Genomic DNA, 25,591 nt, shown 5'->3' with positions numbered 1-25,591 from the left:
GTTCCACTTTCCAATAGAAGTCCGTCGTATGGAAATCTGAAAGTTATTTTCCATGACTTCTGATGGAAAATGGAAAAAAAAATTCCTGAATCAAGAGAGAGAGAGAGAGAGAAGAAAAAGAGTAGAGAGTACGGTTTGTGTATGAGAAAGAAGAAAAATGTTTTGAGTACCTGTATTCCGGGAGACGAAGCATCAGGACTCTGACGGCGCGTTTGAGTGTGCATCAGCAACTACCCTTGCCAAGATATAGCTTATATATAGTAGTCTTTTATTTTTCTCGACCCTTTCCGATCTTGTGTGCGAGTTTCCTTCTTGAAAATTTCTCACGTAAATCGCTTCCTTCATGCAGCATCCTTATGCTCTCTATCTATTTCTCTCTCTTTTTTTCTCTTTTTCCTTCTCTTTCTCATTTTTTTCTCTGTCTTCATTTAAATTAATCCAACTATTTCTTCTTTTAATATTCTCACCTCTTTTTAGCCCTTATAAAAAGCCTCATCTTTTTTTTTATTAAAAAAAATTTAGAACAAATTTTCTACTAGATTCGAGAGAAAAATTTTCGAACCAAATATACCTTTTTTTGTATTAACAAACTTTATTTTATTTTCAACCAAATTTGTTTAATACAAAAATTTATTTGCAGTAAATGTTTGGTTTATTTTTATAAATTTTTTTTGAAAAAAAGAAATTGATGCAAATAAACTTTTGATTGATACAAATTGATTTTATTTATATAAAATTATATTTATCTCTGAAAGAACTATTTATTTGTTTCAAGCTAAAAAATTTTTGTTTGTCATAAATTTTATTATTTGGCGCAAATAAAATTGAAAGAAATACAAGCTCCTCTGAAGATAAAAATATATTTTTTTCTCTGCTTCTTAGGAAATATTCTTAGGAAAATATTACCCATTCACGCATTTTTTTTCCGTAGTTTTTTTCATTTGGTGATAATTGTAAAATAAATTTTTCTTCTTTTTTTAATAAAAAAAAATTTTTTTTTTCCACAGGTTTCGTATAAATATTCCATGCCATTGAAATATATATCATTGAAAGTTTGGACATCGAAGGTTTTTTTTTCTAGGACATCAAGTTTCCTTCTGCAAAAATTCGCGATATAATTTATTAAATCTGGGAAAAATTAAATTTCTCTCATTTTTGTTTTTATCGATAATCAGTTATTTTTATGTTCCGCCCCCCCCTTAAAAAATTTCTTTTGTTTTTTAACCAAAAAAAAAATGGTATTAAAAAACATTTAGGGGGTCCGGAACATAAAAATCATATTATTTTCTATACAATGTGTTTTAAAAAAGTTTCCAATTAGAAGAAGGCACGAGTCGACCGTGTATATATGATGACCCCCCGAGGGATCCGCGCGCAAGGTAGAAGAGACTCAAGGGCACTTTCATCAGGACGCGCGCAGGGTCTCTCTCGAGTTTGAGATTTTTTTTTTTATTTTTATTTTTAGGTACGTTAGGCCCAGCGCGTGCCATCTGCCGACAAGTTTTCTGGGTCCGGTTTTTTTTCAAGTTGGAGGCGCGCAAGAAATTGCTATATAGTGCGCGGCCTTTAAAAAACCACTCGACCAATCTCAGCCAGCTGCGCGGCTACTTCGACCGAAAACCCCCTCGCTCATGTCCTCGGGTCGTCCAAAAACTTCTTCTTCTTCTTTTCATCCAGGAAGCCATATTATATTATATATATACACCTCCTTTTGAAAACATATACTGTAACAGATTTAATCTCAAGGGAAACTGGTTTAAAAACGCGGTTGAAAAAAAAAATATTAAGTTTCGAAATTTTTTTTAAATAAAGTTTTCCTTATAAAATCGTTAGGAGTTTCCTTATTCGTGAAAGTAAAAAATATTTTCAATAAGGACATATAAAAATAAAAAAAAAAAAGACAGGAAATTTATTAACAAAATATGATGCGGACTAGGTGACAATTTCTGTGAAGAAATTTTGATCGGGCTCTGGTAGGGCTCAGGTAGGGAAGCCCCAAATTCGTCTAAAACAAACTAGTTGGGGCTGAAGAAGAAGCTCTATTTTAACCCTGCCTTTTTTTTTGTTTCATCATAATTATTTGGTCCAAAAAGAGAAATTTTTGCTTCAAATACAGAAATTAGTGGTTCAAATAATTATTTAGTTCAAACAGAGAAATTTTTGCTTCAAATACAGAAATTAGTGGTTCAAATAATTATTTAGTTCAAACAGAGAAATTTTTGCTTCAAATACAGAAATTAGTGGTTCAAATAATTATTTAGTTCAAATAGAAAAATTATATTGGTTCAAATTAAAAATTTAATTATTAAATTATTGGTTCAAATAATTATTTGGTCCAAACACAAACAAGATTTTTTTTCAAATCAAATTATTGTTTCGAGATTTAATGTTCGATTTATAAATTACTCTTCGTATACTTATTTACTCTTCCGTTTAATATTTGAGAGATTTTAATATCTGCTTGTGATTGTTAGGTATATATAAGAGTCACATACCCTTAAATGGAGAAGTTATAATTTTTTTTACTACCATTATACTTATATAAAAGGACAAGTTTCATAAAAGTGAGAGGATTCCATATATATAAAAGGAGATTACTTTTTCTGCCCGTTCACAAATAACTTTCGTTTGTAAAACAATTTTCTAAGTTGCGAAAATTAAAGAGAAACTTTTTGAAAATTGTTTGAAGAATGTATTATTTAAATAAACAAATAAAACGCTGATAAAGAAAATATTTAATTATTTGTAAAATCGAAATAATATCATAAAAAAAAATTAAAATACAATTTTCATTATCTCTATATAGAATAAAAACGAGTGACAAATCATTTTTCACAAACTAAATTTTTCGTATACTATATATGAAAGGAAAACTAAATTTTATGCTGCGCGCGAGGCAAAAGTTCTTATATATTTCTTTCCTGAATAAATCATGGCAAATGACGCTTTTTCACATAGGGAGACAAAATGCCTTGTAAAAGCGCGTGTATCTCAAATCTGCTTTAACCCGCAATTTATAGTGCGACTACCAACTATGCAGAAAGTAAAGGGGGTCTGAGAGCCATATATACAGCATCACAAAAAAAGAAAAATCTTCATGAAGATGACGTCACAGTAGCGCCATTCGAAGAAAAATGATGAAGGGGTGGAGAAAAAGGGATTACAAAAAGTAACATATATACTGAAACAAGTGGCGCAAATGAAAAAAAAAAAGTATATATCTAAAGAATATTTAGTGTTGATGTCAAACAATAAAAAGACGTCTGACATTCATAACCATGCTGAAAGTGACACTGATGATAGTGAGTGAGTGCAAGAGAGAGAGAGAGAAAAAGAGAGGGGTTCAACGACACGTGTATAAAAAAAAAGCCGCGAGGTTTAGATCCCAAAAGTAAATTTATTCACATGAAGTGAATAAATTATATACTTCGCGCTATCACACTTAGTTTTATATATAGAAAATTATCATAATTTTTCAACACTGATTCTGAAAATAAAAAACAAAAAATTTTTTAACTTTATTTTGATGAAACAGCAAATCAGACCAGACACTTATTAATTAATTTAATTAATAATTTTACAATTACCCTTTTTTTAATTAGGATTATTTTTTAATTTCCAAAAAAATTATTATTACAGTAAATATAAAACAAATAAGAATAAATGAAAAAATTAAAATAGGATTAATGTTTATACAGTGGATTTTGATTTACATACAACCCTTCAATATTTGTTTATATACCATTTCCAATTGTACTATGCATATGGGATCATATATGAAACTGATAATAACAAAAGTCGTGTGTCGCACGTGATTCGAGTTTGACAATCAATAATTTTTATATATATATATATATGTTGGTATATTTATTGACATATAGGCATTGTGTACTTTATAGGTAGAGGCATAAATGTAAAGGATAACACACTTAACAGAACCCATTAAATCAAACGGGTTTCTATTCACAGAAGACCCTTTTTAATGCTATTAACGAAAAGGCACCCTTCACACATATACACTATATACTTCGAGGCAAGTGAAATACTGTCAGGGTGTATCTAATTGACATCAACAAACTACCGACCGTCTGTTTATTGAAGATAGTATATCTTCTTCCTTCTGTATTCTATATTTATATATATATATATGGGAACTGTTGAGGAGCGTTTATAATTCATATAGGGATGGCTAACCGCAAATCTATTATTTCTCAGACTCACACGCCTATAGTATAGACGTTTTATGAAGTGGCATCCGCAATAAGGTATTTACTTTATGTGTGAAAAAAAATTTTTTACTAGATTCAATTTTTTTTTTTTTAACAATGTGATATAAAATATCACTTTTATCCCAAGTAGCACAAAATATTGTCACAATATTGCAGCAGTATTTTCCGTGCAAAAATTTTGCCAGGGCCCAAATCGGGGCCGGATCAGGCTGCCCTATTAGGGAATGAAACGCCACATCTGATCAGGGACAAATCAGGGCGGACAACACAGAAAATTAAAAGCCATTAAAATAAGCTGCAACGCTTATTATTTTAATCCAATTTTGCTTATTTTAATATCAAAATGGATTAAAATAAGGAAAATTGGATTAAAAAAATAATAAGCGTTGCAGCTTATTTTAATGCCTTTTAATTTTCTGTGAAAAAATGTGGATTTCCTAATCAGGCCCACTTGGAAAGATTCCCTCGGAAAATGCCCCCTGGAGGTTCTATCAGAATTCCGCCGGAACTTCCAACGTAATTCCGTCGGAATTCCATCGGAGTTCCAAAGAATTTCCGATGGGATACCGACGGAGTTCCGACGGAATTAGGACTCTAAAATTTTTGAAAAAATTAATCGGAATTCCGTCGGAACTCCTACGGAATCCCATCGGAAATTCTTTGGAACGCCGATGGAATTCCGACAGAATTACGTTGGAAGTTTTGGCGGAATCCTGATAGAACCTCCAGGGGGCACTTTCCGGGGAATCTTTTCAAGTGGGGGCCCACATCAGGAGCGGTGTTTTATTCCCTAATAGGGCAGCCTAATTCGGCCCCGATTTGGGACCCTGGCCAAAATTTTTGCACGGGAATATTTTATATCACTATTTTGCAAATATTCCACGGCAATATTGCTGCAACATTGATTATGTCCTGTGGAAATATTGCACGCAGCAATATTTAGGCAGTATTTCCTTGGCAATATTGCCTTAATATTGCAACTGAAGGCAGATAAAATCAGTTTTGACAAGAAAAATTGGAAGAGCAATATTAACCGAATATTGCCTAAATATTGCCGCTGCAATATTATCAATGAAAATTTTTGCAAATTGACAAAAATGTCTTCTGATATTTTGTTACAAAAAAAAAAAATTTCTAATTTTTTTATTTGTCATTTATTTTCTTACATTGTTAAAAAATTTGTTCTTTTCACTTTTCTAACTATATATATATAATGTGTAATATGACTATAAAACAGGAAATCGTGGTTCTTCTCCCGTATAATTACCGCATATATTATTGGTTTGACATGCGGACACCTGATGGTCCATTATTCACCCTCCCTCCCTCCTTCCACCCCACGGACTTGTTTACATGAAATGTATATTATATTTCTTGTGGTTTTTTTTTCTTCTTTCATCTCGTTTTGAAAAATACATTAGAAAGTATGTCATTTTTCCAATCTATTGTTCAGTATAACATGGAAACAATAACCCTTCACTTTTTTTTTTTTTTTTTGCTTTTATTTTTATATTTCAGAAAATAATTTAAAATTTTCGTTATATAGTGTAAAATAAAGAATTTTCAAAATATCTCGCAATCAAAAATTATTTAAAAACTAATATTGTAAATAAAATAAATAATTAGATTAAATAATTATTTAATAAAATAACCGTGAAGAAATTGGCTAACCTGGCTCTGACCTGGTTGAAACAGGGAACCTGACCGGGGCCAAACCAGGCCCTGGTCGGGCCCCGGTTTTAATCGATTTTAATCGGGGTGAAGTAGGGCGCTCTTCTGTGGCCCCATCGGGTTCCCTGTTTTATGCGGATTTGGGTGCTTTCCGACGTGGGCCCTTTCAAAATTTCTGCAATGTATACTTATAGAGTCCTATAAAAATAAAGACGGAATTTTAGGTGGCAAATAAATATTCCATATCAAAAAATCATTAATTAATTTTGAAAATCAATTAAATTTTTTGCCACTTCGAAGCTAATTGCGATGTTAATTACTATATTAAAAAAATTTTCAATTATTTTATTAAATAAAATTATATTTTATTTTGATAATTTTTGAATTAAATTAATTTTTATTTCAATTATATACACAGAAAATTAAAAGGCATTAAAATAAGCTGCAACGCTTCTTATTTTAATCCAATTTTGCTTATTTTAATCCATTTTGGTATTAAAATAAGCAAAATTAGATTAAAATAAGAAGCGTTGCAGCTTATTTTAATGCCTTTTAATTTTCTGTGTATGGAAAATTATAATTCAAAATTTTTCTTCTAAAATTTTTTCTATTCCAATATTAGAAGGGGAATTTTTTTTCTCTCCGATTTATTTTTACGCAATAGAGAGGAGAACATTTTCTCTGGTGTAAGTCCAGTGACTATAAATTTTGAGGGTTTTATTTTTTGAGATAAAAGGGATATAATTGATCTTGCGCTTAAGGATGCTGCGAGATAGCTGTATATATATATATATATATATATATAAGAAGGCCGTTTAATGGTGAAATGGTAGATATATATATATATAGTTTGTGAAAACCGGTAACGAGCGAATAGAAGGGAGTGTGGAAGGTAAAAAATAAATCGAGCGTGAGGCAGTCCAAAAAGCCACGTGATCGGCAGGTGGGATTGGTGCAGATCCAAAGAGCATCAATAAGACCAACAAGAAGAGACTGGTCTCTCTCTCTCTTTCTCTCTCTTGATACATGGAGCACCTGCTCATCGAGACGTCAAGTCAGAAACTCCTTACTGCGCCCGATTTCATCAACGAAAAAAGAATTTAAAAAAAAAAAATAAATAAATCTTCAACTTCCCTCTAAAATGCAACATTGTCCCTATTATTATTTTCGAATTATATATTATCAAAAAATAACTGTCTCTGCAAAAAATATAAGAAACGAGAAAAAAAAATTCTTTTCCGCAAAATCTCATTTATCTGCGATTTTTTTAACAATTAAAAATTTATCTTCTGATTTATTGATCGGTTTTTTGTCAAGAAGATAAATAATTTTTAAATTAACAAATAGATAAATTATTTAATTATATATTTAATAAAAGCAAATATATAATAATTCTTTTTTTTTATGGTTTTTAAAATAAATGCTTCCTCCTTTGATTTCAATGGTGGACATTAAGAAAAATGTGTTTTTCGAATTGAATTCGCAATGGCGCAAAAGATTTACGCCGCGGGAAATGTAGTTTTCCAGAAAGCATTTAAGAAGCCATATAGGGAAAAAAGAAGAGAGAGAGAGAAAAACGTGCCAATTTTTTGGTCAGTGATTTATATCGATACAATAATACTTGAGTATTAGCGATATAGTGGTACTCATTTTTCTTCAGACGTTTCCGTTTTCCGTTTTCAGAAGTTATTTTTCTATTTATAACTATACGAGATTATATATATAGAGAACTTGAACCTTTCTCTAAGTATAAAATCTAGACTGAATAATGAGATTCGGAAATTCGACAAATTGAAATTTAATAAGCCATATGGCACATTTATATCCGGCTGGTAGACAATATATTTAAATTGATAGATTGCTGTCTGAATTTATATATATATATATATTAAGTACATAAATGTAAAAAATAATATTCTCCGTTAATTTATTTTTTTGTAACTAATTTTTTATAAAAAAAAAATTACCAAATATTAAATTCGAAAAAATCAGAAATAGATTTTTCGAAAATAAAAAAATAAATGTTTTATTATTTAATTACATGGTTAAAATATAAATACATAGAATTTGCTCGCAAAAATTATAGATATAGAATATGATAGTAAAACGGAAATCGAAATCTAAGCTACTCCATCTGTCTGTGGCGCGCTTTTTTCTATAAAAAAAAAGAGAACTACATCCCTAGAACAGATGCTTATAAATTGCTAAAGAACGAGAACATCGAAAATATTTCAAGCAGGTGACCTGTCAACTATTTTTTTTTTTTTTTTTTTTGGATGTAACAATAAATGCACATGATAAAAATGTAAAAAATTTTTTTTACCTGATTAATGCACGATTATAAGAAGGGCTGTCTTTTTTACGAGTATATAAAACAGGTGTTTGATCAAAATCGACAGAAATACAAAAATTTACAATACTCAAAAATTCCTCCTTTTTTTAATTGATTTTTTTATTTGATTTTTTACTTTACTTTTTATTTGAATTTTCATTTGAATTTTTATTTGAATTTTTATTTGAATTTTTATTTGATTTTTCATTTGATTTTTCATTTGCTTTTTATAAGTACAAATAATTATATAATTTTTCTGATAGTATTTAAAAAAAAAAGCCTCATTTAATTACTTTTTGGTTTCTATAATAAAGAAGATATTACTTTTAGAAGATATTGTGGAAAAAAAGCATACATAAAAAAAGGCTATTTCACACTTTAAAGGTTTTGCAACCTGTATCACGCAACTTGATCCAGAAAAAAAAATATCAAAACTACTTTATATTTTTTTTTCACGACACTCCAATTGACTGTGACCACCTGTCGATGAATATTAGTATATAACACAAGATAATGAGGGAAAAAATTTGAAAGATTTTTTTTTTTTACAGAAGCTAATGATGATGTGTAAATATTTTTTTCTGCGATAATATCTTCATATTATTGTACAAAAATGTACATTAAATAAATTTTATCTATAATTTCCCAAGAAAAAAATTTGTATACTAATTTTGTCATCAAAATTTGAGAAAAAAATTCAAAAAAATTTTTTTTAGACAAAAATTCAAATATTTTAAAATGAATAATTATTTCCACAACATTGTATTAAGAATTAGCATCTGGTACATTTTTGGTTACACTTGAGAGTGCACGATTTTGGTTAGAAAAAAAACAAAAAAAAAAAAAAAAAAAAAGAAATGGGGTCGTTGAAAAGTAATAACCAGGAGAGTGGCCAAAGATTCGCGGAAGCGAACAGAAGAGAGTAAAAATTGTGGAAACAAAACGGACGTGGTAGAATATTCGTGTGTAGGTGTATATGTATATGTATATATATATTGTATATAGGAGAGAGGAAGAAGGAAACAGAGACAGTATAGTATAAGAGACTTGGTGATGATTACTGACCCACATCCTGCTTGCAGTTTAACAAAAGACTTCTCTTTTTTTTCTTTTCTTGTTTCCCTTTTTTTTAAAACTCCCCCGAAAGCAAAGCTCGGAAAATCGGAAAATCTGGATGTGCATCTCTTCATTTTTAAATAGGCATAGGCAAAAAGATGCACAAAGACATAAAAAATCACGACCACGAATATATAAGTGAACGAGAAAAAATTTCTCACCGCGAAATACTATTTTTTTTTATTTTTCCCCTTTTATTTATATTTTTTTTCTCTCTCTTTGTATTTTTGAGCTTCTTTTTTAAATTACTTACTTTTCGTCTTATTTTTACTTTTTTTTTGTTAATATTTGCAATTTTAGTTTTTATTACTATTTATTAATTATTTATTATTATTATTGTTTTTTGCCTAATTTTTAATTAGAAAAATCATTACTAAAAATTCTCTTTTTCATAAATGAAAAATAAAAATAATTTCACAAAATTATTTACAGTAAATAGGAATAAAAATTGTTTTACAAAAAAAGAGATAGTAAAATACGACTTCTACTATATTTTATGTTAAAAGAAGATTGATAATTCACTGACTTGATGAATCAGCGATTTTTGCCAAATAGGTGATTTGTCAGTTTGACATCTTCCGCGAAATCAGAAAAGCTCTTAATGCTGCGAGGAACTCTCGAGAAAGAACATATCATCGATTTGAGAATAAAAAGAAGCAGATAAAGTAAAATTTAAAAATAGTAGACTCATTTTAAAATAAAACACAAATTTAATAAATCTTTTTCTTTTTATATTTAAATTTTATTATTATACTATTCCCAAAAAAAAAGTTCTCTAATATTTTAATTATTTGCTACAATTATATTAAAATTAAATTGAAACCAATTTATATAAGAAATTCTATGTTAATATTTAATTGCGAACAGTTCGATAAATTGATTTATAAATATAAAAAATTCGTCTCCCACGTTAATGAATTAAAATGAAAATTGATCACTAAAAATAAAAATTGTGACGTTTGATTATTTTTGAAATCATAAAAAAAAGTCTTTAACCTTTTGCTTGTTATTTTTAGTAGCACAGAATATACGATGATTATTTTATAAGATTTTTTTTTTTTTTTTAAGAATGAGAGAGAGAGAAAGAGAAATAAAGAACGTGATCTTTGCGTTGTTCGTTTTTAAAATAGAAATAAAAGACAAAAATTGAATATATCTCGCGAAAAAAAATGAAAGCAATTGAAACTGTTTTTTTACAATGTAATAAAAATGCAATTTTATTATCGTTTAGCGAAATTATTTTATTTGTTTTTTTTTATTTTATTTTTGTAATTTTTTTTTTTTTTTTCTCAAAAAAAGTAATGAAATTTTTTTGACTTTCTGTTCTAAAGAGAGAAAAAAGAAGTGGTGTAAGTAACACAATAAGTAGAAGAGGAAAATGAACGCTTTACACTTGCCACAAAATGCGCGGAGAAAAAAGAAAAAAAAAAAAAAAAAAAAAGAAATGAGAATGAGAGAAAGAAAATGTTGGAGGAGTGCATGTGAAGGCTTGAAGTTAAAATGCCATTTCACAGCACAGTGCGAAAAAGACGAAAGAACATATATATACGTATACAAACGAGAAAGGGCGGAAATGGCGTGTCGTACCAAACAGATCCAAAGTACCTGATATGATATCAAAAAGCTGTATATACAAGTTTTAAACTACCAATGAGCATAAAACGAAAATTACTAAACTATGTCTGTCGACGCAAATAATCTCTTCTCGATCTCAATGATAAAGAAAACTAATTCAACTTCATTTCAATAAAATAGAATATATATTTGCAAAATTCAATTAAATTAAAAACAAAATTCATTTCATTTAATTAGTGTATTAAAATAGTAATAAAAATATAATATTAATATTATATTATTAATAAAATAATATAATAATGTAGTAATACTAATATAATAATACTAATATAATAATACTAATATAATAATATTAATATAATAATACAAATATAAAAATATTAATATACTAATACTAATATAATAATAGTTTTAGTTTTAGTTTTTTTTTAGTTTTAGTTTATCCACTACTTTTAGTTTTTAGTTTGTTTTTTAGTTTTTTTAGACCACTTGACGAATATAATAATAATAATAATAATAATAATAATAATAATAATAATAATAATAATAATAATAATAAAAGAATATTAAAATTATTAATTATAATCTATTATGAAACTATTCTTATTCACACGAAATATTAATTATTTCAGCCCTTTTAAAATACACCCAGCGTTTATGCAACCCGTCAGACTCTTATGCTTTCTGAAAAGACAAAGAGAAAGTTTTTTTTTTTTTAAATAATACACAATTAAAGCTATATTATAATATTATTATTTAATATATAATTGTAATTTTTAATTTAATAATAGAACAATTTTAAATAGCAAAAATATTGTCTGACGATACTGCACTTTTTCTACTTGAAAAAATAGTATTATCTATTATTATTTATTTAGTCATACAAAAAATTTATTAATCATTTAATAATTCATTAATTAAAATGAAAAAATTAATAATTTTCTAATAGAACAGTTTTAACTATACTTGCAAATATTGTCTGACTATACTGCACTTTTTCCACTTGCAAAATTAGAGTTGTCTATATGCAAAAATGATTTTACCTACTGAAAAATTCTTTTTAGAAAAAGTTTTTCTAAATCTCACTTTAAAAATAATTATTTATATTTATATTTATTGAAACTTTTTTTTTTAATTAAAAAACCAATAATTAAAGTTTATTTTTTTCGATTTTTACGCGATAAATATTAAAATTCTAATCTTTCGCCTTTAGTTTATAGAAAAAGAAGGTAAAAATAAAAAAAACAAAAAAAAAATGTAATCGTCAACTTTAGAATGAGGGTGAAAAGATAGTATCTTTTGATATTTTCCAGCTTAGATGCGTTTGAACATCGGCTTATGGGCTTATGGTCTTTATCTTGCCATGTCTCTTTTATACATGCAAGAAGTATTAAAAAAGTGACATATCTATATAGAATGTAGTCGAGAAAATTTCAAGATACGAGCTTCATTTATTTATTTTCCACTTTACTATTAACAAATTATTGAAATCTAATATTTAAAATAAAATGCAATTCTATATTTTTTTAAAAATACACCAAAGTTCAAAGTGTTGCCGCCTGTCTGGGATAAGTGAAAAACCACTCTCACAATCCTGTAGCTTATGCAACCCGTCACTCTTCAGTGTCGAGAAATTTAAGGGGCGAAAATTTTTTTAATTACAAATCCACGACTATTTTGCAAAAAGAAAATTTTTATCTTACTACTTTTTACATTTTTTACTTCTATTAAATTATATAATAAATTTATATATAATTTATAAATTATATATTGTTATTATTAAAATTATTATATAATTTTCATTTTAAATTATTATTATTTAGCCAATAAAATTTTTGCAAAAAAAATTTTAATAAACAAAAATAACGATAGAGATTTAATTTTTGAAAATTATAACTTCTGTATCCATGGAAACAAAAGAATGTTGTACTAGTCATTTTTTTTCAATGTGTGGTGTTAATTTTTTTTTTTGTGTCAACATCGTTCGTTCATCTCAAATTGCTTAAATTAATAAAAACATCTATTTTAAAATGGTAAGAAAAATTAATTTGTTTCTATCATTAATTTGCTAATTAAAAACACACAAATATTATTTACAAAAGTGACATGTCATTTTTACATGTATTTTTTGGTTTTTTTTTATGTCAAAAGAAGGAAAATAATTTTTACTTCATTATACGGTTTTTTTTTCCAAATGTAGAAAAAAAATGGTAAATTATTGAAATGTGACCTATATATATGAAGTTAATGAGAAAATTTTTGAAATTGACAGCGTGAAGTCCTTTCAGTTCATATTGGCCAAGGAGGTGTGCAAATAGGCAATGCATGCTGGGAATTGTATTGCCTTGAACATGGAATTCAACCGGATGGCATGCTTCCTTCCGATTCTTGCACAAATGATGAGGGATTTCAAACATTTTTCAGTGAAACTGCAGGCGGAAAATATGTGCCGAGGGCAGTTTTTCTCGATTTGGAACCAACTGTTATTGGTTCGATTTACATTTTCAAAAGAGTGTTAAATTTTTTTCTATTCTTTATTTTCTATTTTATTATACCTATATTAAATAATTATTTTCTATTTTTCTTTTTTTACAATAAATAAATTTTCAAATTTCAAAAAGAAAAATATAAATATATGGAAAAAAATTTTTCACCTGGAACAACGATAAGTTTTCGCTATTCTAGAGATATCGCTGTTCGAGATAAAAAAAAAAAATTTTCATGTAAATAAAAAATAAAAGTTTTAATTAATTTTTTTTGCTTTTAAAGACGAAGTAAGAACGGGAACATATAATAAATTATTTCATCCTGAACAATTGATATCGGGTAAAGAAGATGCAGCTAATAATTATGCTCGAGGCCATTATACATTGGGAAAGGAAATGATCGATTTGGTATTGGATAGAATACGAAAAACTGCCGACATGTGTAATGGTTTGCAGGGTTTTCTCATTTTTCATGCATTTGGCGGTGGCACTGGATCGGGTTTGACATCATTGCTAATGGAACGTCTCTCGGTTGACTATGGAAAAAAGGCAAAATTGGAATTTGCAATTTATCCATCGCCACAAATATCAACTGCCGTCGTTGAGCCATATAATGCAATTCTCACCACACATACAACACTCGAACATTCTGATTGTGCATTTCTCGTTGATAATGAAGCAATATACGATATTTGCCGACGTAATTTGGATATTGAGAGGCCAACTTATACAAATTTAAATAGACTTATCGGTCAAATTGTCTCTTCAATCACGGCGTCATTAAGGTCACTAAAAAAATTCTTTGATTTTTTTTGAAAATTATTTCTATTTGAACGAATGAAATTTAAAATCAATAAAAAGTAATGAAATTCGTTTTAATGAATATATATATTTTTTTCAATATAGATTTGATGGTGCATTGAATGTTGATTTGACTGAATTTCAAACAAATTTGGTTCCCTATCCAAGAATTCATTTTCCACTTGCCACGTACGCGCCAATTGTTTCGTGCGAAAAGGCAAATCATGAACAATTAACAGTCATGGAATTAACATCGGCGTGCTTTGAGACTGCTAATCAGATGGTAAAATGTGATCCAAGAAAAGGAAAATACATGGCTTGTTGCCTTCTTTATAGAGGCGATGTTGTGCCAAAGGATGTTAATGCCTCAATAGCGACAATAAAAACAAAACGTGCCATACAATTTGTCGATTGGTGTCCTACCGGTTTTAAGGTATTATGCTTTTCTTTTTTTTCTATTTAATTACGAAAAAGAAATTACATTTTCTTATTTATATATACATAAAATGGCGAAAGTATTTTTAATTTTTGTAAAAGTTTTGTCTGACTGAAATTGGCCTTATCTACTTAAATTGAATTTACTAGAATTTATGTTGTGTCTGACTAAAATTGATTTTTACCACTGAAACTAATTTTACTGGAATTCATTTTGTCCGACTGAAATTGATTTTTACTACTTAAACTAAACTTACTGGAATTCACTAAGTATTGTCTGAATAAAATAGAGTTTTACTACTTAAACTAAACACACTGGAATTCTCTAAGTATTTTCTAAATAAAATTTATTTTTACTACTGAAATTTACAACGTTTCGTCTGACTAAAATTTATTTTTACTACTGAAACTAATTTTACTGAAAATAACTCCGTGTTGTCTGACTAAAATCGACTTCTACTACTGATTTTTCGATTACGTTAATTCAAAAAACCTTGTGTGTATCTGATATTTAGTTATACTACTGATTTTAATTACAAAGAATTAAGAATTATTTGTCCGACTAAAATTGACCTTGACTACTTAAATTAAATTTACAAACAATTTACAGCGTTTGGTTTGACTAAAATTGGTTTTTACTACTTAAACTAATCTTACTGGAATTCACAATTCCTCTGGCTAACTAAAATAAACTTTTATTACTTATATTAAAATTTCATATATTATGAAACGTCTCATTAAACATAAAGAATGGAGAAAAAATATTTGCCTGACTAAAATGTACCTTTACTACTAAAACTAAGCTTCATAAAATACGTAGTGTTTTGTCCTACTAAAATCGGCTTCTACTACTAATATAAAAATTACAAAAGTGTCTTGTCTGACTAAAAAACACTTTGACTACTTATATGAAAATTATATATATTTTAAGAAACGTTTTATAAAACTTTTAAACTTTTTGTACTACTACAAGTAAACTTAAAAAAATTCTCGTTTCGTCTGACTAAAATAGACCTTTACTACTGATCATAAAATTACATTGCCTTGTCTGACAAAAATTCACTTTTACTACTGATATTTAATAAATAAAAATAGAAACGTTTTGTCTGAGTAAAATTGTGTATCACTACTGAAAAAAAGTAAAAATTTTTTCAATTGCTGTTTTTTGTTATCTACAATTTTTTTTCTATTTTTTTGAAAATCCTAATTGAATTTAAAAGTATTCTAATTCCAGGTTGGAATTAATTATCAACCCCCGACTGTTGTACCTGGAGGAGATTTGGCAAGGGTCCAACGAGCAATGGCAATGCTTGCAAACACAACAGCTATCATGGAAGCTTGGACCCGATTAAACAGAAAATTTGATCTTATGTTCTCGAAACGAGCATTCGTTCACTGGTAAATTACATTTCACTTCATTTTATCGTATCATACATTTTCTCTTTATCTCTCATTCTCTCTCTCTCTGTCACTTATTATGAAAATGTACTTAATGAATTTGTTTTTAAAAAGTTTTACATATTTAATTCTATTTTTTATAAAAATTAATTTTTAAATTAAAAATTTGAATATATAAAGTTGATAACTTGAATTTTAATTTATATATACGATTTCTGTATTCAATGGTATTAATTTATTTCGTAATTTTGTACATGATCAAAGTAGAATACAAGTGTGATAGAAAATCAAATATACGGAATATATATATATATATATAGCCATTCGGTGTAAAATAATTGCTCATTAGTGCTTGTTGATGAAATGAGACTAATGCTAATCTGGAATTATGCTCATTGAACACAGTTTGCTAAAGGACTGATAACATTTATAATACGTTATTACATTACAATATGGATCCAGAAATTAACAACAAATAAATTTTATTTATTTATATAAAATTTATTTATTTTTTTTGATAAAATCGTGCAATTTTGATTAATAATAAGTAAACTAATAAGTAATTAATAATAAGTATATAAGTATTATTAATAATAATAATAAGTATTAATAACAAGTAAATAAATAAATTACAAACACAAAAATATAATAAAACATATAATTTGTAAAATATAATATAATTAATATTATATTTTTATAAATAAATACAGGTATCTGGCAGAGAGTATGGATGAAACGGAATTTAATGAAGCACGCGAGGATTTGGCAGCTTTAGAAAAGGACTATGAAGAAGTTGGCATGGATTCGACAGAAGGTGAAGAAGGCGAGGACGAAATGTGAAAAAATTTTAGAATGTGTGTCTGTGTGTATATACTGCAAAAAAAATTGACATTTACTTCAAAGGATAGTCACAATTCACTAGGATCTCCAATTTCGCAATAGAGATGAACGAACAGTCCAAACCACATTTTATTTCACCTGACACTTTATTTTACCTGTTCTTTTTTTTACCAATTTTGTACAAGTTTTTTTCTAAACCCCTTCCCTTTTTTTATATATACTCTTTTTGTAACAAGTGCCATTTAAAAAGAAAATCTATATTTCTCTTTAATTGACACAATTTTACAATGATTTTTATATATACTGTTGTCTTTTTAGTATTTATATACGTATATGTATATTTAATGTGTTTTGGAGAAAAAATATATTTTTTTATCATTTACCAAAAAAGAATATTATTTATAATAATTATAAATGTTGTGTTACACTAAATTTTTTTGTGAAAATAAAAAAAAATGAGCGGAACAATAAGTGGTTAGAAAATGTTTTTCTATTTTTTTTTTTTCAAAACACAATACAACGAACGCAGTGACCTAAAATACGTGAACACAAAAAGCTCATTTTAGCATTCATTTTACTTTATGTGTAATGAACGAAACTTCAAAATTACCAGAAAAAGCCAGCGAGAGTTTCATATTATAAAGTTTTCCTGTGTTGAGTATAGGAAATTGGTTTCAGTTCTCGTGAAAATGTGTTTTCACTCAAATATATATATATATAATACAAGTGTAACTTTACATATAGAGGTGTTTTAGTTTTTTTATATAAAAATTTTGTCTGACTACCATTTTTTTTTAATTTTCAACATTTTGTCTGACTAAAATACGCTTCTACTACTGATTTCGATAAAATTACACAAAATTCAGAAACGTTTTACAAAACTAAAAGAATTAAAGAAAAATTGTATGACTAAAATGAAGCTCTACTACTGAAAAAAATATAACACTTGAACTGTATTTAAAAAAGAATAAGAATAATCAACTTTATTCCATTTTTTTTAATAGAATGTTTTCCTGGAAAATGAAAAAATCCCTTTGAAAGTAAAATAAAATTAATCAGCATGTTTCCATTATTTTTTTACCCTTAAACAACACGTATTACCTTCAAAAAACCTACCAATTGAACCTAAATTGCAATGGAATGAGAATAATCAATTTTTTTCGATTTTTTTAGATAGAATGTTTTCCTGGAAAATGCAAAAATCCCTTATAAAATTAAATAAAATTAAACAGCATGTCTGTATTATTTTTTTACCTTAAATCAACACGTATTACCTTTAAAAAAACCTACTAATTGAACCTAAATTGCAATAGAATAAGAATAATCAATTTTATTTCATTTTTTTTTGGAAAGAATGTTCTATTAAACCAGAAGTCGAAAAAAATTTAGTCTGACTTAAATGTAGCTCTACTACTGAAAGTAATCGTACTATTCAAAAAGTTTTGTTTGACTAAAATTGACTTTTACTACTGAAACCAATTTCAATGGAAGTTATAACTTCTTGTCTGACTAAAATTGATTTTTACTACTGATACTAAATGTTGAAAACAAATTTCGTTAATTTAATTTGCAATTCAGTGGTAGTACTTTCTATGATTAGGAAAATATTATTTTTAATTTAATAGTAATTATAACAAAACATAATAATATGTCCGTCTAATACAGACCATAACTACTGATGCACAAAAATAAAATTAATTTGAAAAGCCTTAATAAATGTGACTTTATCTATTGAAAAATTTACACCAACTTGTATTTTTATCTTGTCTGGCTTTATTTGACTTTTACAACTTATTTACCTTTGCAAAAATTCCTAATGATGTAAACTGTTATTTACAACATTCATTCATATTTGACAAAAATAGAAAAGACCTTTGTCTGACTAAAATCAATTTTACTACTTAAAATTAAAAAAATCAACAAAAATCGTTGAAAATTTCTTGTCTGACTTATACTACTGATAATAAAATTAAAAAACAATATTTATCATTTTGTACATATTTCCAAATGATAAATATTTTTTTTAAATAACAAGAATGTAGATAAAAATTAATTATTTTAAAGAGAAATAAAATAAAAAAGTTTTATATAGGTGAAAAAATAAATTTCAAAATTTCTCATTATTTTTGAGTAAAAGATAATATACACTTGTAATGCAGGTGTTGTAACAAATATTATTATTATTCCAAAGAAGTGCACGTTATACCTCATTGCCAAGGGCATTCGTATGCTACTCAACTTCCAAATACACCTCCAACTTGCAACTCTGTCAAAGGGGGTGGTAAAGGGTACACAAGTAGTCGCCCATTGTAAACTCTTGGCATGAACGTCTCATAAACTACAGCTGCTGCAGCAATTTACCATCGTACACGTCTTTCATTATATATTGTATTCCTCAATTTTTCTTCTTTAATAAATATTTCCAAAAATGACACAAATTATTATTATTTCAAAAAAATATCATAAAATTCAAATATTTAAAAAATGAAAAATCGAATCTTAATTTAAAATGTATAATTTTAATTTTTTATCACTAAATTATTTATTATTCGAAAATAAATATTTCAATAAAATTGAATAATAATTACATAATCAAAAAAAGGGTAGAAAATATAAATAAAAAGTCATTTGTTCAGAGATAATACAGGCTTCTTATATTATATAGAACAGCACAAAGGCTGAACAAATTTATATTACATATGTATAAATTTTTATCAGTATCTGTATATATTTATATTTATATATATATATATATATATATTTATTTATAATTCAAGAGAAATACCCTATCGCACATTGACCATAAAAAGCTGTCAAAAAAAAAAATATATATATAAACATTGTACACAAAAAAAAAAGGAAAAAAAATTGAGATTCAAATAATGAATAAATTACAATATCAAATCGCACAACACAAAATAACGTGATACCATTGCGAAAAGACAAAAATTGCAAATTCATAAAAAAAAAAAAATCTCATTAAATAAGGAAATATCGCAATAAAAACAAACACATATATATATATGAAAATCCATTTCACGATAAATCCATTTTGACGAGAAAAAAAAGAGACAATTTTTATTCAAGACATTCCATTTATCTAATTTTATTTTGTATTAATCGCATGATAACCATTACTATACTATAATGATGATGATAATATTACAATAATAATGGCGATATTTATACGATGTTACAACATAAAAAAAAGGAAGAAAAAAAAGAGATGTCTATCGTATTTTGTTAATTTTCACCTACCACATTTTTACTATTATTAATTTTTTTTTTTTCATTCACAACATCTCATTTACTCTCGTTTTACATATTTAAAAATTAGTTTTACAAATTCTTTGCCTTTAATTCTTTCAACACTTATAATAGAATAATAATTATTATTATTACTATCATTAAATCTCCTAATAGGCGAGACAAAAACGCCATAATTTGCATTTTTTTTTTAATTCTATATTTATAAAATTTCTCTTCTCTATCATTTATTTACTTTTTTATTTATTTTTTTTTTGTTTTTTTGTTTTTTTTTTTGATTGGCAGACATAATTGACTACCGCTCGCTGGACTAGAGATTTCACTACTGCTTTATTGCGCATAATTTTTCATTTACTATTTTCCAAGAAAGAACCGCATTATATACTCGAAGACAAATTTCGTTTGCAATTATAAAATCAAACGCGTTTCGAGTTTTTTTTTTTGTCGGTCAAAAACTTTCTTATCCAGGGAAAAAAAATTGTTTTCTTTCAAGTTCGATTCGAAATGCCGAACGTGAATCAGACTTTTAATCAAAAAAATCCCTTTCTTTCAAAAAGGATATTAATTTAAATACAATTTTTTTTTTTAAATTATTATGCTTGTTAACTTTCTCCCTTTACAGTCCGAATATAAATAATTTTTTTTTTTTACAATCAAGCGTCCCAATACAAAGAATTTTTTTCTGTTTTGATTATTATATCAATTTTTTACATTTTACTTTCAGCGCCCCAAAGACGACGATTAATATTGTCAACTGAAAAAAAAGCTGTGAAACCTACTGGCAAACTAGTTTTTCATTTTTTTTTTTTCTTTTTAACAACAAAGATTTTTACAAGTATCGTTTAGAGTGAAATGCCTCGGTTTTTTATTTATTGCTACCGATCCCTTCCTTCCTTTATTTTATATTTTTTTTTTCTTGAAAAAGTGTTCGAGAAAAAAAGTGCCTTTTAACGGATATCAATTCCAGTGATACTGTGTGTTTTTTTTAATATTATTTATACCGATACATAAGGCACGGCCTAGAATTATATAAAATGTACTCTTTTTATTTTTTTGTTTCTTGCATAGGAAAATAATACAGCTTTGTATAGGAAAGAAGATCTCTTTTTCTCTCGAAGTGAGCAAAATTCGAGGGATATGAATGAACTATCCATCGAAATTTTGCTCGTAGCAACTCGAGGATCTCTATTTTTTTTGTTTTTTTTTCGTTTTTTTTTCGCTTACTGTACACACAAAAATACTTCACTGTCACGATTATATAAAAAACGATTGTATAAAAACTTGCGTTTCACTTAAAACGTAATTTGATATAGTAGTAATAGTAGTAGTAGTAGTCAAAAAAGCGTTGTATCAAATATTACGTTTGCTTAATAATTTAATGGAAGATCATTTCCACAATCGCAATTCTATACAAAAACATTCAGGCGCCTTTAAATTGATTATCGATCCACTCTCATTTGAATAAAAAAAATTCAATTTTCTCATATTGAGAAAATTTGATTAATTTTTTCAAATTTTGATTTTCATGAAAAGATATTTTTTTCCCCCCTCTAAATATTCGAATGTGAGTGGAGGGATTTTTTTTTTATCGATACACATCTTTCGTTAATTAATCTATTGCGCTCGCCATATAAGCACAATCGGCAGTAAAAGTATACAGTTATTTTTTTTTCGAGTCCTCTAACGATTAAAATAGTCTCAATGGGGAATCACTCAAAGTCATGAATCCTCTGTGCGCTTTCTCTCTCTCAAAAAAAAAAAGTATCAGTCGCACACAGAGGATTTCTTTGGCAATAAATCATGGGCAGGGCGACGCTTTTCTAAGGTCCAGTGATAAAAAAAAATTCATCGATTTTTTTTAGTTTTCCATTTTTTTCAATGAAATTTGTCAATTGAATTTCCTTTTTTCCAATTAAATTGTAAATAGGGAAAAAAATCGTGAAGTTTTTATCACTAAGATTTCTAATCTCAGGAAAAAAAAAGAGGAAAGACTGGAGCGATAATAATAATTCTACTTGGAAAGAATAAATGCCCTTAAACCTGAAACGTCCCCGGTTTTTTTTTTTCATCACACTGCGTTTAAATTAAATAAGATACATTGACAAGTCGAAGCGCAATAGGTGATATATTATACATATATAGATAGATAGGAAAAAAAAATCAGAGAGCGATCTAATGTAGAAGCAACAGTAATAGTTTAATAACAAGTAGTTAGTAGTAGTTAGTTTTTTTTCTAATGTCCATAAATCCTACAAATCGATCTTTACCCCCCGATTCAAGTTTAACAGGCTTTTTCAAAATTCATCGCGTCAGTTTAATCGTCGGCAGTGTTGTAAATGCGCTTCAATTTTAAACGCCAGGGGAAATATTTACGATTTAATTGACAAAGTGTTAAAAACACTGACGCAATAATTCTTCCCGATAATTAAATAACGCTCGTCATTCTTGTATCTCTCCTCCTAACTCTTACAATTTGAAATCTTTTTTCCAGTTTTTTCATTCAAAAAAAAAAAAAAAAGTTTCTTCTTTTCGTTAAAAATATTAAAATTCGAAAAAACAAAAGAAGATTTCAGTTTGTTAAGAGAAAAAAAAGACTAGGTGGACCATGAGGTTCCTAATGAAAGGGACAATGGAACGGGACCTCGACACCTGGATTGTTTTGTTTTGAACTCGGTTCAGGATCTGTATATTCGAATAACGTCTCTGATTGGTGCTCGACATAAGGGACAGTGACCGCCACCTTTACCTCGCCATTGTTGTATCGCGCAGGTATAACACATGCACATGTGACCGCACATGTAGAGAACGCTATCGATATTGCGTTCATAACAAATTGAACATTCGCTTGGTTGTCCTGGCGTTGGTTGAAGACCCTCGCTCCATTGTTGTAAATGTGATGAAGACAATGTACCATCGAGACTCTGATAGGAGACGGGATCAACGTAAGTCGATGAACCAGTTGATGTCATTGTACCAGTTAGAGGTGGTGACGATTGTCTCGATGATCCTGGATGTGAGACGGGAGCAGTTTGCGTTGGAGGATTTCTATGCGATGAAGAGGATGACGAGGATGAATAAATCGGTTGTGGTGTTTGTGAAGCTGGATAATTGCCCTGAGGTGGGAGATTAACAACCAAAACAGTTCCACCGCCAACAGCGGGTTTAAATTGTACCATTTCGGAGAATCTCGATAATTCGGTGGATGCATTACTGTGATTTGATTGCTGCTGTTGTTGTTGCTGTTGCTGTGGAGCACCAGGCGATGGAATACACTGTCGTGTTCTTGGTGGTGAATTTGGTCGACTGGCAAGCATCCTAACACGTTGTGTACTGCCGTAAACGTCGACAAACGCCCAGAGTTGAAGACTTTGATCAACGTGCATCACAACGTTTGGTGGTCCGCCATTTTTGCTCATTTGTACCTCACCGAAATGAGTCACGGTGAATGCAATTTCATCACCTGGTTGAGGACTTGAGGCGACGTCTTTGGAGACAACCCAATATTCAGGTCGATCGAGAAGAAGATCACTGTCGTCTGGTAGATCGGCATATGTAAGTCGTGATGGATCACATGATGTGAAACCAAGAGCAAGTGCACCGACATACATTGGTTCGGTGGCAAGAATTTGAACAACCAATCTCTCGCCTAAAAAGAGTGGTCGACTCGTGAATGCGTAACCGTGACAGAATTCTGCATCGTCTCTCGTTGCCACGCATTGTTGATTCGTGAAATGAATATTTCTACCTCGGGTTCTGAAAAAAAGAATTAATTAATATTTATTATTTAATGAAATATTTTTATTATTAAATTAGAACAAATGAGTAATTTGTTTTGAAACTGTTTTCTAGATAAAGTCCAATTTTGTTATCGATAATTGTTTTCTTCGATGCAAACGACAAAGAGCAAAGTCTATCAATTATTATTATTCAATATTTATCTGTAAATAAGAAAAGGAAACAAAAAATGATTTTATAGTAAAGTGAAATTTCTTTGAGTCCATTGAACTAGACTTTCCAGTGAAGAATTTAGCTTTTCTTTCTATGCGCTTTGAATCGCGATGGAAGTTCTAATAACAAATCGTTCCCGAGGGCATTCGAGAAAACGAGCGGAGACCTTTTGCCAACCTCGACACGCGAAGGAAGAATAAAAAGGAAAATAAAGAGAGAAGAGCCAACCGACCTACGGCGAAAAGTGGCGAGTAAATTGTACAAGAAAATACTTACGGATGGAATGGTAGTGGAGTGAAGAGAACGCCGGAAGGTTGAAACCTCAGGCCAGGTAGATCGACATCGAGATCATGAGAATGGATGGACACGTTCTGCATGGACGGTACAATGATTCTTTCGACGTCGCGACGACTATTGCTGACGTCGTCCATTGCCGAGTGCCTACTGTGCTGTGCATTATCTTCATTGCTGTGTTCAGCGCCTTTTTTAATATTATTAAAATGTTGACGATTTGGATCGACAAATTCAATTTCCGTACTATTTCCATAGACATCAATTATTGCCCACAATGGTCCTCTTGTTTCAACGCCACTAAAGAATACGCCTTTTTCCTCGCCATTCACACCAAAATGAACATCGCCAGCCGATGTTACATAATAAAATAATACAGAATCTCTCTCGGCAAATCTTTCGGCCAATGCTTTTGCCCAATATCCAGGTTTATTTGTCAAATCAGGACAAGCATATTTTGGCAATGCATTACGAAGATTAATGGGATCGTTGCTCGTGAATCCAAAACGTATCACGCCACTCCAATTGTTGGATATTGCCAAGAATTTCACGCATACCTGCAAAAAAAAAAATTAACATTCATTAGTATATAATTTTTTTTTTTTAGTTTAAAATGAACGGGGGGAAAAAAAATCTGATGATTTTTTGCGCAATTTAAACCTTGAAAAGAAATGATTAACAATATATGTGAATTTTCTAATGAATTGTATATATTCACGAAAAAAAAAGAGCGAAAGAAATTGCGAAATCTTTCGATTCTCTTGAAACGTGCCGAACCGAAGATCTGTTTACCTCTGCGAAACGCGAGGTTCAACTTCTATACACTGTAATTAGAGGGAAGGCTATACTCTCTCAATGAACCAAGAACTTCTCAATTGAAATCGAATTTTTTCCTTTAAAAAAAAAAAAAAAAAAAAAAAACCTTGAGAGCAATTTAAAATAAATTTCAATCAGGAATTTCAATAATTTTGAAATTTTTTTTTTCGAAAGCTAAATTTATTCAAATCAATTTACGATTTAAAAACAAATGACACGAAATATTTTTTTTTGCAATAAATTTTGCAGAGGAGATAAAAAATAGATTTAGAATTGAAAGTTGTGCTGTTTTTTTTTCTCTATGAATGAGGTGAATAAACGTTTAGGAAACACTTGTTCGATAGATAAAATAGAAGAAAGTGGGTGTGAGAATAAATATATATTTG

General features: G+C 28.4%; 2 protein-coding genes across 9 annotated transcripts in view; one reads left to right on the top strand and one right to left on the bottom strand.

Annotated features, from left to right (window-relative positions):
* The first annotated feature begins 12,837 nt into the window (after positions 1–12,837).
* On the top strand, positions 12,838–17,276 carry LOC127279161 (tubulin alpha-1D chain-like). The gene is made up of 6 exons (XM_051301360.1): positions 12,838–12,956; positions 13,196–13,412; positions 13,693–14,194; positions 14,316–14,643; positions 15,880–16,043; positions 16,754–17,276. Exons 1-6 carry the CDS (start codon positions 12,954–12,956, stop codon positions 16,881–16,883), a joined length of 1,344 nt encoding a protein of 447 aa, XP_051157317.1. The 5' UTR covers positions 12,838–12,953; the 3' UTR covers positions 16,884–17,276.
* Positions 17,277–21,192: 3,916 nt separating this feature from the next.
* Positions 21,193–25,591, bottom strand: part of LOC127280094 (protein neuralized) — a 67,603-nt gene continuing 63,204 nt past the window's right edge. For all 8 annotated transcript variants that reach the window (XM_051302922.1, XM_051302950.1, XM_051302934.1 and 5 more), the window contains 2 exons: positions 24,375–24,946; positions 21,193–23,903 (listed from right to left, as the gene is read on the bottom strand). In XM_051302922.1, the coding sequence (XP_051158879.1) occupies positions 22,826–23,903; positions 24,375–24,946 (1,650 nt within the window). In that variant the 3' untranslated portion in view covers positions 21,193–22,825. The remainder of the gene's footprint in view (positions 23,904–24,374; positions 24,947–25,591) is intronic.

This window comes from Leptopilina boulardi, unplaced genomic scaffold, assembly GCF_019393585.1.
Source record: "Leptopilina boulardi isolate dan_hultmark-lab unplaced genomic scaffold, ZJU_Lbou_2.1 LbouV2_112, whole genome shotgun sequence".
Taxonomy (NCBI): Eukaryota; Metazoa; Arthropoda; class Insecta; order Hymenoptera; family Figitidae; genus Leptopilina; species Leptopilina boulardi.
Note: the sequence above shows the minus strand (reverse complement) of the source record. Positions and strands in the feature narration are given on the sequence as shown.

Excerpts from the sequence above, each read along its gene's own strand:
- LOC127279161 (XM_051301360.1), top strand. Across the intron at positions 14,644-15,879 it reads GGTGTCCTACCGGTTTTAAG|GTTGGAATTAATTATCAACC; the intron begins GTATTATGCTTT and ends TTCTAATTCCAG. Across the intron at positions 16,044-16,753 it reads AAACGAGCATTCGTTCACTG|GTATCTGGCAGAGAGTATGG; the intron begins GTAAATTACATT and ends AAATAAATACAG.